The sequence below is a fragment of the Callionymus lyra genome, chromosome 2 (assembly GCF_982586985.1).
Source record: "Callionymus lyra chromosome 2, fCalLyr1.hap1.1, whole genome shotgun sequence".
In the NCBI taxonomy this organism is placed as follows: Eukaryota; Metazoa; Chordata; class Actinopteri; order Syngnathiformes; family Callionymidae; genus Callionymus; species Callionymus lyra.
This window is the reverse complement of record NC_141819.1, coordinates 18,536,200-18,554,090: the sequence shown is the minus strand read 5'-3', so window position 1 is coordinate 18,554,090 and position 17,891 is coordinate 18,536,200. Positions and strand designations below refer to the sequence as shown.

Here is a 17,891-nt window from a genome sequence, read left to right as displayed (position 1 = left end):
GCCATCTAGGAACCATAAAAGAGTGAAAAGTATAAAATTAGGTAATAAAAAAAGGCTAAATTAGGATTTTATTGAAGAACCTCGGGTGGACTCCAGCCCCCCGCGACCCCCATAAGGGATTAACCAGCACCGAAAATGAATTAATGTATTTTTTTATACATTTTTTTTGGACACACGTCTTTGAGAGGCAATAAATACTTGCAGAAATGACAAAATTGGACAATAAAAGTCATTAACACCTCTGATATTTCAGGCTCAAGGTGACCCCAAGCCCAAAAATAGATTTTTTTTGTTGTTGTTGTATACCTTGTGTTGTCTCTGGGTCAAGGTGAACGACCTCCATGGCTTCAATGGCTGAGGTCGTTCACCTTGACCCAGAGACAACACAAGGGTTCATCAAAAACCCTATCGTCATATATAGAGAATAGTAGTGATGGGTCGATCAGGCCTCATGACACAGCTGTGAAGATGCAAAACGATACAGTGTCTTTTGCACAATGACAAAAAGAACACTTTTTATTATTCTATTGTTTTGCCATCAATTTATATTCCTATTTTATTATTTATTCATCGTTTGTTAATTCGTTTTTAATTTACATTCATTTTGTGTAATTTGATTTATACTCTTTTGTTTTTATTGTACTTGGAATTCTACATTTCATTTTAAAATCAATTAAATCAATACAATTCAACGAGTTCTGTTTGTTCTATTGTGTGTGTTTTTTTTCTGCCAACAGTGTAAAATATGCAAATATCGAATTTCATTGCACAGAACTGTACAAACAATGCTGTTCTATGACAATAATAAAAAAAAAACTCTAATCCGGTTTTAATAAATACAACTTAAAATGGTTATTTTCCACATGATTTCCACAGCCCAAGAGCTGACGTCTGTCAATATGGACTAGCAACCTGTCCAGGGTGTCCCTCCTGCAACTTCAAGAAACATTTTAAGACATTTTATTCCTTGATTTTCTGAAACTCCTGTGTTGTTCTCAGTGTTATCTTGACCTTTAAATTATATATTTTATTGAGTATTGTTATGATTGTTTAAGCGCTTTGTGACCCTGGTCTGGAAAAGTGCTCTATAAATATAAATTACTTACTTACTTGGAGCTCTTCGACTATTAATAATATCAAAGCCGTTTTACTAAAGTCTTCAATATTAGGCTGATCCAAATTATCATCTTATCAAACTGTAGGTCTATGGCAGACCTGGGCTAAGTGCGGCCCGTGGGCCACATGCCGCCCTTTGACTTATATTTATGCGGCCCCTCGTAATGTCAAAGATTGATCATGTATAAATGGTTCTAATGCATTAACAAATGTATTTAATATTTATTATTCATTTACATTTTCACACTTATTTACTTTAACCCTCCTTTCTTGTGTGTAATTTTTCGAGTATATATTAAGTAAGTAAGTAAGTAATTTATATTAATAGAGCGCTTTTCCAGACCAGGGTCACAAAGCGCTTAAACAATCAAAATAATATTCAATAAAGTATATACTTCAAAGGTCAAGCTAAAACTGATAACACAACAGGAGTTCCAGAAAATCAAGGAAAAGCCTGAACAAATACAAACGTCTTAAGATGTTTCTTAAAGGAGTCAGTAGACTGCCATCAAGCGCAAAGAGAGAGGAAGATCATACCAAAGCATATTAATCTCTCAAAACATTTTTTTTTTAAGTTAGTTGAAGAAATGTTTTGAAAAAATATATATATATATACATGTATACAATAATTAAATTGCAACTTATTTATCTTAATAAATGTAACGGCCCTAATGACAAATGTCCTTTTTTTTGAGGGATTTTCTCGTTTTTTTTACTTTTTTGCTTGACGGCCCCTAACAACATTCACAGAATTGAATGTGGCCCTTGAAGAATTATAATTGCCCACCCCTGCTCTATGGGCTTAGAATAGTTCAAGATTAGTATTGAATTGTATACTGTATTGTATAGTATTGAACAAATAGACTCAGGGACTCATTCATTCCTTGGGCTATTAAATTGTACAATTCTGAGTTCGGGGGCAGGAGTGGAGTGAAAGTATCTGGATGTTCTGTTCTATGTTTGTCTTTGTATCCTTTGTCTTTGTTGTTTTTCTTTGATCTATGTTCTTTGTTTTTATCTTTAGACTTAGATTGTGTCATCTTGTTCTTTTTCTCTTTATGTTCTTCTTCTTATTTTATTTTTATTTATTATTTTTTATTGTTTATGAAAAATGCTGGTTGGAAAAAAACAATTTTAATAAAGTTTAAAAAATAAAGTTTTACCTTACCTTACCTTACCTTACCTTACCTTACCTTAATAAAAATAATAATAATAAAAAAAAAGGTTTGGTTGAAGAACATATTTATTGGCAATTAAATTAAAAACAATATTGGAATATAAGCAGCCAAAAAAAAACAGATCTAATGGTTCGTTTAACGTGACAGGTCCTCCCGGCGCCGCTAGAGGGGGTCACGGAGGCGTAAGGGGGGAAGGGGGGCTCTGAGCCGGGCAGAGCTGCCAGACTCGAGCCAGTGCTGCTGGAGGACGCAAGGATACCACATGCCGCTCGGGCTCTCCGGGAACTAAAACACGCGTTCGGTCACCGCTGCGGCAAAAAGGGACTCGCTGTGCTGAGGACGAGAGGAAGCTGCTCGACATGCATGGTCTCGGGATGTGGACGCTAATGGCGGCTCTGCAGGTACAAGTGCGACTTCTCTCTGCGGGTGAACCTCGGCGAGACGTTTGTGTTTTTCTATCCGCGGTTTAAAGTCTTCTTCTCCTGGACACCCCGTTTTTTTTTAAAACCCCCCCTCAGTGGTGCTGGAGTTTAGGGTCGTGGATGAGGAGAAGAGACGCAGCATCTGACGGCGTGTGTTCCTCAGGATGTCAACCGTGCTTTTATTTAAACATTTGTATGGTCGCTCGATCAGAGAAGGTTTTTTGGGTTTTTTTTTGGGGGGTGTTTTTTGTCCTTGACCCGAAAATGGAAGAATGGAGAATTAAAAAGTAGACAATAAAAATATCTCTACAATTCATGTTAATTCAACTGTTAATCCACGTTTATTTCTAACACGAATAGCTTGTTGTTTTTTTTTTAAACTGATAGATGTTAACATCACTTCAAATTTTTATTTTAATATTATATTTAGTTTTTATATATTTTTTTACTCCTAAGATCACCTTAAATGTGTGGTCAGACTGAGACATTGTCATGCTGGTCACAAGTGAGCCCCTGTCAAAGACCACCTACATTATTATTAAACTTGCAGTGGCTGGATAAGAAGAAGTCTTTCTACTTTTCTTTTTTTTTAGACTTGATATAAATCACAGTTTATTGAGCTTTTATTTTCCAAGTTGAAATGTCTGATGGATCAATGAGATCAACTTATACAAAAGATCTGAATCATCCGAATGAAAAATAACCAGGTTTTGGTCACATTTGAATTATTAAAACTAGTAATTTCAACTTACAGTTGGTATAACTTGACATATTTTCATGAAAACGCCCAAAACCTTAGTTGTAAACGAGCCGTCATAAGTACTACTATGATCAAAGTATTCCTCTTCAACCATAGCCATTAATGTTACAACGTTTTGACCTTTTCTATCGTCTGACATCGTGGCTTAATTCATACTTTTGAGGCAGTTATTTTTCTGCCTCATTTAGCTAGTGGGTGGGTACATTACAAATTGTCAACCCGAGCCCCGGGGGCTACGTCCGGCCCCGCTAGATCATTTTATGTGGCCCCCGCAGGACGGTGTGCTCAGCTTTAAAGTGGATAAAATGATACTATCTCAATCTGACTCATATTTTTTGGTTACGAACAGTCTTGGTTAATACATATTTAATCGTGGGTGCGATTCCTCGAAGATTTAGGGCCCTTGTGTGGTTGTGTTTTAAAAAAACGCGGGTCTTTACGACAGGTGTTGGATGATCTCATAAAATTAGAAAGTTGATGTCAGGACATACCCCGGGGTAGCTGCCAACGCCCTGTCACAACAACGTTTAAATGACCTCACTGAGAACTTGAAGGCATAAAGAAAAAGTGTCTCCTCAGAATGCTTACCAAGCTGTTTTTTTTTTGGCGTTCTGGCCGAAGAGGAGCGTTTGCGATGCTGAGGCACTGCATGTGTTATCAAGAGAGGGGTGTTTGGAACTACAGCTGGTCGTCGTGACGACTAATGTGATGCCCTCCCTAGTTTTTTTCCTAGCGTCCCATTACCTCTGCCGAGGAGGTGATACCAATGAAGGATAAATGGATGAAGGAAATGTTTATGCGAGGACGGGGAGCGAATGATTCAATTGTGGCGGCGATCTGGTAGTTCCATCTGGAATCAGGAAGCTTTAATAGCTTTCCAGTTCAACTCACGTATGGCCGCTAATTGCTGCTGCTGCTCATGCGCTCAGCTCTGTTGGAAAAAAAACAAACAAACAGACTTTAGAAAATGAACCATTGTTTTATTTAAATGAACTTTTTTTAATGCAACTTTATGTTACTGTTCCTTCAATAGTGATTTAGAAAATATAATTTTGGAATATAACCTTTGACCCCTTAACACTTTAACTCTAAGTCTTAAGGTTGTGTTTATTAGTTTCTCACTTGATGGAAACTTTTTGTTTTTTTTAAAGAAACTTGTAAAAATCAACTTGAATATCTGTGAAAAATGTAAGTAAGTAAGACATTTGTATTTATAAAGCGCTTTTCCAGACCAGGGTCACAAAGCGCTTAAACAATCAAAACAATATTCAATGAAATATATACTTTAAAGGTCAAGATAAGACTGAGAAAAACACAGGATTTCCATAAAATCAACAAACCGGTGATCGACTGGCGTGTGCCAAAAACACGTTGAAACCAAATCAATAGCGAGGTCAGTGCTGTGTGAAGAGGTCAAAGGTCATGCTCTAAACTAATCCTCCACTGGAGAACCAAAGTGGGGGAAAAAAAAAAAAAAAGGCAAGCGTGGCACTCCGGAGCGACGTTCTTTGATCAGTGGGATCCCGCTGAGGGTGTCGAACAGCACCGACGGATGAAAGTTCATCCATCGGGGGTGGCAGGGGTCGCCCTGATTGAGTCATCGCGGGGCGGATCAATCACGGCGCCAGGTTATCTACCTGGTTCAGGAAGTTTGAATGAGATTCATGAGTTGATCAGGAAGGAGTTGCTCAGCGGTTCGGAGGGTGTTGCCGTGACGACTTCATCTCTAGAAGAAAACGGCACTACTTAATTCTCTGCTGTTTTTTTCTCTGAAGGATGTTGGAACCGTTTCATTCTTACAGATGTACAGACTTATGTGACACCGTGGAGGTCTGAGTGCTGTGTGACACACTTGTGTTCATGATTCAATTTCACATTTCATTTTCTACCCTCATGTCGACTAAGGGTTGGGATTGTTTTCAGAGTAATCTGTTCCTTTTTTAAAGTTATGGGCAAAAATGTTTGTTCATTTTAATGTAACGACTGAAGCTCAGTTGTCTTCATTTTCTTTTTTTTTCCATGCAATTCCTCATGTTGAGGCTTCAATACAAGATGGAACGTTACAGACGAGCACCAGGGAAGTATTTGGATGTTTTTAAGTGTCTTTTTTGACAAAGATGGCGACAACTGAGCTCCAGTCGCTACATTAAAAATAAACTTACTTAAACTCATTTTAAGTCTATAATGCTAAAAATGAACAGATTACTCTGAAAATAATCCCAACCCTTGGTCGACATGAGGGTGAGTAGAAAATGAAACTTTAACCCATTAAAACACCCAAAAGATCTAAAAGTACATTACGGTTAATAAAACCATCTCCTCTTTCAAACACATTGCATGTGTCAGCAAACATGTGTGAGATTTAAACTATTGGCCTACTAGCTTTTGCTAAAAACGATATTAAAACATAGACTTTTTTTCGGAACAATTCCTAGTTCCGATGCTTTAACACAAGATGGACGTTACAGACGAGTACCATGGAGGTATTAGGATGTTTGTAAGTGAAGAAAATTAAAATGAAGACAACTGAGCTTCAGTCGTTACATTAAAATGAACAACAATTTTAGCCTATAACTCCAAAAAAGTAACAGATTACTCTGAAAATAATCCCAACCCTTGGTCGACATGAGGGTGAGTAGAAACACCCAAAAGATCTAAAAGTACATGTCTGTTAATAAAACCAAATGACAACATGTAAGTGACCTTGACAGCTGTTGTTTTAAGTTGTTTCCTCAACTCATGCTTTGAGCTAACATCAACATGGAAGTGCTGATTGTAGACCTCGGGTGTCTCAGGTGTCTCAGGCCCTATCATCTCCAGCACCAGAGGCCCTCAACATTAGTCTTTACTTCTATGATGATTCATGCCTTGTGTAACCTCATGGTGACGCGTGTGTGTCACTATTACTCAAGTCTGTCATTGAATGAGTGTGTCATGTTTGCTAAGTGCACTTAAGGTGCTTAGTGTAGTGATTGTGGGTCCAGTACTGCCAACATGGAAGTTGTTTTTTTTAGGTAAAGTTGTTTTTCTTTTTTGTTTTAGTGTTGTGTAGAATCTACTGGTGTGTGGTGTGTGTGGCAGCAGTCCTTTTGTATTCACGTGTCATCTTGACGGATCTACTGCGAGGGTGAAAACTCCATTCATGCCAGATCAATATTAAAATCTCCTTCATTAAACGCTATTGGGGCAGGAAGTGAGTCGAAGGCTGCAGCTGCCATTTCAATATTGGGAATAAATCTTCTGCCGCTCTGCCGCAATCCAGGGAAACTATTACTGATCTGATCTGAGGTCTGCCTTCTGTCAGGAAATGCAGTGATTGGTCGTGTGATTGTTAGTCAGATAGGAGATGTAACTACAGAGTTCTCTTTGAGAGTGAGATTTATGGAGAATGATGGGATGTCTTTTTTTTCTTTTCTTCCAGAGGGAGAATTTAATTTTTTATAGTTTTTAGTTAAAATTAAGATGACAATTTCGGAAATATAATTGACAAATACTATTATAGATGTCAAACAAATCTTTATAACAGAAAAGGGAACCTGATAGGAATTGATTTGATGCAAAGACATTATAATTATGTTGTTTAGAAAATAAAAGATGTATAGAAAGTGCTTTTTTTTTTTATTAATAAATGTACAAAGGAGGGAAAGAGTTGCATTGCATTTAGTCAAGCATTTGCCTAATGTTATAAAAAGGTAAATGGTAATAAAAGAGGTTTTGACTGATGAAAATGTGAAAATATGTCACTTTGGGGAGATATAATAGTCTTGTGTTATGCTATGACGGGAGAAACTGAAGCTTGAATTAAATAAGTGAATATATTTTGTGCTACTGTGTATTATTTTGGTTATTAGTTGGTTATTTGGACGATTTTAAAGCATTCATTAACCCCTCAAACGCACAACTATAGACCAAAAAAAACATGATGCATTTATATTAACTTTCAATGACTTCAAGAAATAATAAAAGGAATTTGGTTTGACAAAAATAAAAATGAAATGGAAAAAAAGGATAAATTAAAAAATGCTGAAATCACACAAGATAACATGACATAATACACTTATTCTGTTCCTCTATATCCAAATCTCCTGAACACACTTCTAGTATGAAACTCACACTCACATGCACACACTTGTTCACACACACAGACGCACACACACTTGTTCACACACACACACACACTCTAAATTGAAGCCTGTTGAAAAATGACACGAGTCAAGTTCTACACTGTGTTCTGTGTGCGCCCATTATGCTAATAAAGGATGAGATGAAAGCTCAAACTTGTGCTCGGATCATGTCGGCGCCGCTCGCGATGACTTGTAGAACTCGAGATTTTTTTAATTTTATTTTTGGGTCAAGTGGAAGCAAATCATTGAGCTCGTTGCTCTAATCACTTACCGACGCCCACTCAAGCTAACGCAGCACAACAGATGCTACTACGGGTGTGTGAGGGAGGGAGCTGGGGGGGGGGTCTTTGGAGGTGGGTGGGTTCCATGTCCCCGAAATCTAGTGACACAAATGTCTAGACACTAATTATCATTCCAATTATTTGCAGCTCTCGTCTGCGGCTCCTCTCGCTGGTTAATGATGCTCCTTCGGCTATGAACTGGTGCTGAACTGGAAACGATATACAATTGGACAAACAATATTGGCGAAGTGAGACAATAAGCCCAATTAAAATGGCGTTTGGCAAATAATTGTCTGGTCGTCTTCTGTGTTTTTTTTTGTTTTTTTTTAATTCTATTTTCAACAGTGGCAGCGTTCCAAATCACTTCGTCAGTTTTCCCTTTCTTCTTCTGAGAGAACTTGTGCCAAATAGTGTGCTCTGTGACCCGTGACTGCTGCCGATCCATCACCCCGTCGCCACTTACGTCCACGGATGCTGTCGGCTGTGGCTTCCATTGAGACGTTACGAGCGGAATGATGGTCTCGTTGTCCGTTTATGGGTTTTGGACTTTTCCGTTTGTGTTCTTTGCGACCAAAATGTTCCTTGGCTATGAGCTTTGATCACCCACAGATAATTATTATTTGGACAACCATCAGCACCGACCACTGCTAGAAAGACCACACAAAAACTGCCTTTTAATGGCATTAAAAACACATTTACTGCCTGCACATCGTTTTTTTCTGAGCTTGTATAATAGGTGCATGGTTGACTTGACATCTTTGCCATTTTCAAGATGGGCCGTGACGGCAGATTGGCTTCAAAACCGTGGTCTAGTAACAGATGGTTGTTGAAACTGATGCTGCGTCTTTTTAAGTGTACGCTTGTTTGTCTTGAGAGGCGTTTTTGAACTGAGATGCTGAAATAACGAAATACTTAATTGCGACAGTATGTACTTTGAAAGTCACAGCACGCCAACGGAAGGAGAAGTATATTTTTGTACCCATCACTAGTTCCTCCTCAGAACACCTGTCTAGCACTGGAGTGAATATAGTAACTTGTATTTGTTTGTGCTTTTAAGCAGCAAAAACACTTTTGGGTTATGAACCATACAGTAGGGTTAGGTAGGGTTACTAGGATTGAGGTTTACAGAGCCACACTCACTTTACACTGTGTATAACTTACTGTACTATTATTTGTTTTTTCATTTTTGCCTCTACAAATACACATGTTCCATATATCATATCACATTGGTGTAGCCAAAACTTTTATTTTCTGTGCCTGGAGATCCACAGGTTTACATATTCTATATGCTATTTTATTTAGATTCTTAAAATTGGGGCTATATATGTATTTTATAAATATTAATTATAAATCGCATACTGAATTGCAGTTAGTATCGGTAAAAGATGGTGTTTTTTTTTTTTTAACCACCAAATCAGCTCTAGTTAAGTATAAGTAGCCCGGTTTCCAAATGACAACCTTTCCAGAGTGTCCTCATCCTACACACATTGTAGCTGGGAACTTAACGGGAGCTAGAAATACTGGAAATAAGTAGCAAATTAATGTTTTAGTAAGATATTTAAAAAAAAAAAAGGCAAAATAGTGAAATGAAGCAATAAAACCATAGATTATATATATATAAAGAACGGCCATCCTTGACAAACAAAGTGACAATGTCAAAATCGAGAGCATTTTGAAGATGATAAACGTTTTGTCCCACACTAAACAGGGGATGTGGCGCAGCTGGAAAGACAAAATCTTACTTTAGTCCAGGCACTGACCACGACAGAAACCACAAGTTAATCCACAAACCAATGAGTGATGAGATCAAGAACAAGACAGTTGTGAGTTTCGGAACTTTGTCCGCAACTTTGTCAGATTGCCTGCAGTCATACACTCAAGCCGAACAAAAAAAAACAGAAGGAACTCCATAAAATAGAACAAAACAATTACTTTTTACAAGCTTTCAATAAAATTCTATTCAGCTTTAATACTTAATTGCTAAACTATAATCATAATTTTGAAAAAAAGTTACTTAATTACAGACAATTATGTATATTAATCCGATCAGGACTATTTTTATTTCATCATTCCATCGCAGTTGGTACTGTTTATTTAACACATTTATTTTAAGTGGTACATCTTTAGGCTTCTTGACAAACGGGTGAATAAATATGAAATGTCTGATGAGATTAACTTTTAGTTTTTGACTTAAAAAAAAATCCTCAATTGTCCGGCAAGATGTAAATGTAGTTTTCCTTTCTCGTTTGAGCACGAGGGGGGAAAAAAAAAAAGGGATTACAAACATTTCACTTTGGCTTCACGATTTTGTGATATCCAGCTTAACATAAACTGCGTTGAAACCTTAACAAAACGTTTGTGTTCTTCTTCAGGTCGCGGTCGCTGGCGAGCCGGAGACGTGGTCGTCAAGCAAGCCGAGTGGGTCGGCGCCGTGCGTGAGGGGATTCACTCGCGAGGAATATGTCATCCAAGTGGACCAAGAGCTGGCCAAGGGACAGGCTGTCTTCAACGGTCAGTGCTTGTGCTCCCAGACACACACACACACACACACAACACAACACAACACACACACACAGACTCCACACACAGATGGGACAGTTCCAGTAATAATCCCCTCCCTGCTGGTGGGTGGGGATTTTAAGAGTCCTGCTGGTATTTGAACTATAAAGAAGGGGGGATTTTTAGGAGGGGGTTGACCTTTTATGGGGGGGCTGAGAGTGTAGTGGGACGACTCACTGAGCCCACACACTGTTCACTCGGTCATTATCATCATGTTCCTGTTGCAGTTAAAGGCTCTTCTTCTGTAACTTGACTCTGAATCCCATTATAATGCACTTAAAGTAATGTTGGACTAACACCTGATCCTTCCACCACACTCGACTTCATTCTCACATGTAATGTTCCTCGGTTGAGATGAAAATGTGCAATTGGCTGTGGATGGTCCGGGATATCTTTTTTTTTTTCTGATTTCCTGTGGTCTTTTTGAGGTCTTTTTCAAAGGGTGTGATGCTTGAATACTCCCAGTTACCTGTCGTTTCAGTTGCTTTTATCGTTCACTTTGCTCGTCTCATGGCGATCTGTCAGATTCCTACAGACATACCAACTTTAACTTTGCACATATTTCACTTATGAACTGTAATACAAATAACCCTAATCTGATCCATGCCATGAAAATAAACGTTCTGTTACCTGATTCCATACAGTTCCATTTATTGAGTTCTTGATTTGATTACCAACAAATTACTGATGATAACTGATACTTGAATGTTGGTTTTTCCATTAGAAACCATTATAGCATCATTAATGATAGTTGTTTGTTTAAGTACTTCTCTTTTATTCAATATAAAGCACTTTCTGAGGAGAATAGATGACATCTTGGAATTATAATCCTTTTTTAATTTACTTGTGCAATGGAACAAATAATGTTCACGAAAGATCCTACTTTTTGCATTTGAGTTTTCTTTCCTGTGTGATGCGCTTAGATGCTGATATAAAGTAGTGGCATCACCACGGTAACTAAAGAAAGTGTGATGTTGCAACTGCGATTAAACTGTCGGTATCGGTTCAGACATGATCTCCGGAGAAAAATGCTGCTGCTTTTTTCACACGCTCCAAATGTAATCGAAGATGCTATTCATCTATAGATTTTTACAAGTTGAATGACCCTGGAAAGGCCCTTTGTAGAAAGCACTGAGTAGAATACACCAAAAAGCATTTTACAAGAAGAAGAAAAATACTCTTTATTTTGGTTTGAACGGTCAATTTCCTAGTCACACACTTGAAAGTATATGACGCCCCTTTAAGTTAAACACCATTGTTGAAGATGGAATATTCTGCACGTAGCTTGGCATCGATTTATTGATGGTATGATGATGTTAGAGATGGCAGCGTAAAGAACTGAGACGATGCAAAAAGACTAGATAAAGCATATGGCACGATCTTGATGGAGGCTGTCTAACACATACATTCCAGTCACATACAGCTCATTTTCCGGTGGGCTCTTTAGTCAGAGAATTACTGTACACAAAACAATCGTCGGTCGGCTTCTTAAGGAAAAAATTAGATTTTAATTTTAAACTCGGATTTCACGGACTTCTTAAGAACGTGTGGACATGATGTTCTCTGGGAAATCTTGGCCACGGAGCATCATTTAGAGTTACCGTTAATCTGTTCCATCACTTGTTTTCAACACATATTTGCAATACAAAATGGCTTCCAAGATACAATAACAATAAACAGTGCTCATTAGACACATTCCCTGTTCCATACTTCCCATAATTTCACAATTTGGCTTCGGACCAACATGTTCTGTTTATTCTGTTGCTGGAGAACGGCATGAAAACGTGTCGTCCGGTAAATGTTCACACTCGGTTTGACCTCATTAGAGAGGATTTCATCTTAAGATGATGTTTACATAGCAGTGGGGTTGACACTCTGGAATCTTCCTCCAAAGATTTAACCTTTTCCCTGAAATCTTACAGAGTACTTTTTTTCGTTGATCATGACAGGATCTTGATAAAAAACCAAACTGAAGTCTGCAGGGAAATGTTGATCACTGTCTCTCTCAGTTACTCAATATATCTTCATCAATCCTGTGGATATTTGTTTAAACCGGGACGGGTGGGGGGGAGTAGGATCATGGTCATTGACCCAGACTCCGGCTTCAGTAGCAAACCTCTCCATGAAGTGTTTGAATCAGGCGTTATTGGCACAGAGAGGCGGTACTGCTAGGAGTGACTCCTTGTTATCAGCCACTTTGACATCACCTAATTAAATGCACAATGTGCAAACGTCTACACAAATGTGTTAGGAAGACTCGCTGCTTGTGAGGATTGGATCAGGAAAGCGATGCGATATTTCCCTTTGATTATGTCCGTGCTTCAGTGCCAACACGATCGGAGAAAAATATCACTTATAACACTCAGTTTCGCGGGACTTGCATCGGTTTCCCGCGAAATTGAGCGACATCAGAGAGGAGCCGCCAGCACATCGCGATATCCCCAAATCAATAATAAATCCCAACCCCTTGTACACGCACACACATATACCAGATGACCTGACTAAACTTAGCTCATTAGCATACGGCAAAGATGGGTTTACACTTGTTTTTACACAAATTATAAGAAACACAAATTTATAAGAAAACAACAAGAGACGAGACAAAAAGTACTTACAATATGTTGCTTTAGCAAAGATGTTGAAAGAGACGAGTGACTGAATCATTCACGTTTGAGTCTCATAAGTTAGTCTCACTTCCGTGTATATACTGAGCTTAGTCAGCACGCCAGCAAGACGGGTCGCCATAGCAACCAGGCCTAGCAAGCTGCGCTGCACAGCTCACAGACGAGACGTAAACAACAACGAGACATAGAAGTACAAATTGACAACTTTACATCACGTGACACTGATTGGTCAACGTGTGCATTTAAGAAATATATATAAAAAATGATAAAATATCGCACATGTTTTTGATATGCATATCGTACGTGCCAATATCAATATTTTTTCGATATATCGTGCAGCCCTACTGCTCTGTGAAATATAATGTAGAGTTCCAGATAGAGGACTGTTTTACTGCATTTGTCTTGAGATGCTGGAATTTGAGGCTTACAGGTTTCTTGATAATGGATTCATGTCGTGAGCTGTCGCTGGAATCTGATTTTATCATTTAAAACAGAAATGCATGCAAACAATATTCGTTAAAAGTCCATATATTGCTCTACAACAAGTCATTTTTTTATTGATGTTGAGTTAGTGATCCTTATTCACAAAGGGTGTGAGACATTTTTTTGTGTGCAAGGATATGTGTTTGTGCATCTAGTCTCTAAAACTCTTACTTTATTTTGAATAACCATATATTGTATTGATTTTTAAAAAGGAGTTCTCTTTAACCAGAGAGTGTTTAATAATTTACCCAACTGCTAAAAAGAAGTTCATTGACAATTGTTGTGCTTCTTTAATTATAATATTATTTTTTCACAGTTGATAATCTATAAATGGGAAAGGAGGAGATTATCCTTTTTCTTTACAATGACTTTCAATGTCACTTTATCTGTTTCTTATGTTTTGCTTGTCACATCATAAAGTGGTCCTCACAGCAAGTTCAGTCTTTGGCTTGTTTTAAAAAAAGGACAAGTGGGACCAAATCGCCCCAAAAATTATCATTTTCTCCACTTCACTGGATTGCAGTCGTAGATTTGATTCCAGTATCTTTGCCCTTCACTTTTTGGATGTTTATAAATCCATTGCAGAGTTTGTATCTAATCTATTCACGATTAGCATCATGAACCAGCGCTAACCCTTCAGGGATTTATTGACCAGCAGTAATATCTCTGTAGGATGTGGGCAATTATAAATCCATATTTTCTGAGTCGCGTCAGAGCAGCATAAAGGTCAACATTGTGTGGGGAATTGATCCCTTTGAGATTCCACATATTTATAAATAATCTGATGCATGTATATTGATTTTGGTCATTGGTTCAAGTTAAATTCTTTTGACATGAAAATGATCAAAATCACATCTGAATTATATTCTATTCTGTTATTTTTCTCATGTAAACATGATGTAATACATTGGTTTGACTTCTAGGCAGCAGTAACTCCGCTTCGGTGTCGGACCGATGATGATCATTGAATCTGAGCGGAGGAAGAGCGAGTGAATAATTAATGAGCGGATGGAAGCCAGATATAATTATTTGGTGACAGAGCGGCTGTCTGGGGGATCGTTTAAGAAGGAAATGAGGTCAGAGTCCAGGTTGACCTCTCGGACAGACGGCAGGAGGAACCGGGAATGTTATTTGATAATGTTGTTTTTCACGTCAAGCTTTATCGGGCTTCCTTTTACGCCTAAATCAGTCTCTTTTTTTTTTTACATTCAGCAACTTTACAGTCCAGCGGAGGTGTAACGTGGACAAATTAAATCAGAAGGATAAATAAACATATATTATTATTATTATTATTGTTATTACTAGTAAATATATTATATACTACTATAAAACGGATTGGTGATCCAAACCTCCTGGTAATTGATTGGTGATAGATTTCAATCCTGCCATCTTTGAAACTCCATTGTTGCTGTTTGAATTAATATGAATCCTTTAGCTCTCTCATTCTTTAGGTAGACCTTATGAAAACAACAAGCCCATTGGTCTAGTTTTTCCAACTAGTAAAGGGCTGGCCCTTCACAAATATTGTTTCTGTGGCCGTGTAGTGTCAATGATTGTGTCAATATTTATTTTACTAGATTAAAATGCCAAAAGTCAAAGAGCAGCATGACTACTTTTAACTATACATGTAATTTAAAAATGGATCTTCAGCTCAGAATGGGCATTAGTTAGCAAAATAAAAGTGAGGGTTTCATACAATCTCTTTTTTTTTAAGCTATGTTGTACATTTTTAATCTTGTTGGACACTTCAAAACCAACTCTAGTCAAAACCTACTCAATAGGCTGTTGGTCTAGTGCCACTGCCAGAGTCGGAATAAGACTTTCATAGAAAATATAAACAAAACATTTCTTTCAAATCTCATCCAGTGCTTTAACAGTGATTAAATGATGACTTGTGTTGTTGAAAAGTGAATTCTATCATTACAGCTCAGTGTGATCAACCGTCATTCGCCAGGAAACCAAAATACACTGGGAAGTTGATTCAGCTGCGTGTGTGTGTTAGTCACAGACAGTCCTGCTCAGTGTGTGTGTGTGTGTGTGTTTAATCATTGTCAGAGAATTGATGTGCTGGCCTCTTCCAAACTGCAGTGACTGGCTCATTTTGTTTGTTATCATCGCTCTGTTTTTCCTCAGTACGTGTGAGTCGATGTGAACGTTTTCACAAAGGTTCCTGCTCTGCCGCGTGTACAATGTGTGTTTGTGGAAGGAGTGTGCGTGAGTCAAGCCGAGGTCAGTCGCTATCCTGCATTTCCTGTTGAGCTCTGCAAGCTTCACTGCTACGACCGCCCTTTTTTCCCCATCCATCCATCCGTCCCTGGGAAAATGAGGTGAAGCTGTTGTTTAGCAACACAATATCATTAACAAGCACAGACTCTGCAGATACATTATTTCATATAAATGATTATTTATGATACAAGCCTTTTATTATACATGCAAAATATAGTGTTTCTCCTCAAAATGAAGGTAGGTGAGTGGACACTTCATCATTCTTACCTCCACTATGTAGGTAGTTTACATGATTAACTCATAAGACTCAACATATTTCAATTTAATTTTGGATTTCTTATGGTTTTAAGAAGATTCAAGTCCACTTGTTTGGCTCCTACCAACTTCTGCTTAACTTCTTATTCTTCTTCAAAACTTGAATTTGTTAAAAATAGCAAACAATGCTTTCATTTATTCAAAATGTGATGTTTTTGGTCATTCAACATTATGAAGAGTTGATGGATGAGATTTCTAGAAACTCAGGAAGTAACATAAATCTAACCGCTTAAGTTGCCCAACAGGCTGGACTGTGCACCTTTTTACACAAGGAAGTTAGATTTGCCTCCTTGGCGGAGGTATGCACTCGGTACCTTCTGGTTTATTTAGTTAGTTGGTTTTTCTGGCACTCCATAGAGCAGTGGTCCCCAACCTTTTCCAACTAAGGGCCCGCTTTTAAGTCTCAAAAGACCTTTGCGGCCCACCTCTGACCCCATAAATACGAAGGAATTATAATGCGTTCTCATTTCCTTGTCACATGTACAATATGAAGGAATAAAACGTATAATGAAAACAATATTTTAAAATGTTTAATTTCCTTTTAAACTTAACAATTTTGAACATTCAAAACATAATTATGTGTATTTTTATTTGTATGTAATTACATCCACCCTCCCACAAAAAAAATATACCATTTTGGAAACAAGTTTGCCGCCCACTTGCAACACCTTCACGGCCCACAGGTTGGGAATCACTGCCATAGAGGATGAGAAGACTAGTCATCCTCTATTAAGACTTGGATGGATGGAAAGTAAAATCATTTCAGAAGTTGATAGGAGACCTTTAGGAAAACTGTAGAATAGATGGTGGATATATACAGTATTAACTTCGCTCTCAAGATCAGTTCGAGACATTTGTTGTTCCAGCACCTCTAACACATGTCGATATGTTAAATTATATCATATATACTATATTACAATATATATATGTTTGGATGATAATACATTATAAAATAAAAAAGCATCAGTAACTTAATGCATTTCAATACTCGTGGAGTGCTTTGATATAAATGGACACTTTGACTGGTACCTTCTCTGTAGCTACAGATATCTTGCTGTTCCTTTAAATCTGCTCTCACGCACATGTATGGATCATTTATGTTATGGTGTTTCCTGCTTCTGTTATAGTGCCTTCTGACCATTGTTGGCTGGGGGGTTGTCCTACTTTCCTACGGCCTCGTATATCATCGCCTCCATCTTTTTTGGCAACGTCCACGGAGTGACTCCGGATCTTCTCTCGACACGTCTTTTTGCTTCTGTTTCTATCTCCCGGGGTCTCGTTAGGAGGTTGGCTCCGGGATCATGGGGCCACAGTTTCCTTTTTTCTGTGTGTGGTGAGTCAAAGGTATCAGCTGAACTGGCTCATGACACGCTCATGTGGCTTGGTTTCAACATCAAGATGACACCATTAGTGCCCTGAAGGGTTTATCTGAGTTCGTAACATATTCTGCACCAGAGAAAGAAGAAGTTCAGAGTATATACAGTTATATCAACTGAGAATAGCTACAGCCAAAAGGCATGTGTTGCATCAAAAATCTCATTTAGATAGACCTAAGTCCATTACAATCTCATACAGATGCAAAAAACAAGTGGAAAACACGGTTTCTATATTGTAATGTGAACTTGAGCTGCTGGTCCACGGTATTAAATTAAATTACCAGATGTTTTGAGCAGTACACTTTACCGCTAATGTACATTATTATGATGGCTTCTCATTTCTAACTGCTTATAGCTCAATTTAACTAGTATACATTCATAAATTAGCATAAATTGCTCCAATAAAACAGGCTCCAATTACAGCAAA

At 37.9% G+C, this 17,891-nt stretch overlaps 1 protein-coding gene across 1 annotated transcript in view; it reads left to right on the top strand.

The window, feature by feature from the left end:
* Positions 1-2,563: 2,563 nt before the first annotated feature.
* The window catches only part of LOC148085773 (cadherin-2-like), a 68,690-nt gene continuing 53,362 nt past the window's right edge, over positions 2,564-17,891 (top strand). Inside the window, exons 1-2 of the mRNA XM_087783861.1 lie at positions 2,564-2,695; positions 10,254-10,392. Coding sequence (XP_087639987.1) covers positions 2,654-2,695; positions 10,254-10,392 — 181 coding nt within the window. The 5' untranslated portion in view covers positions 2,564-2,653. The remainder of the gene's footprint in view (positions 2,696-10,253; positions 10,393-17,891) is intronic.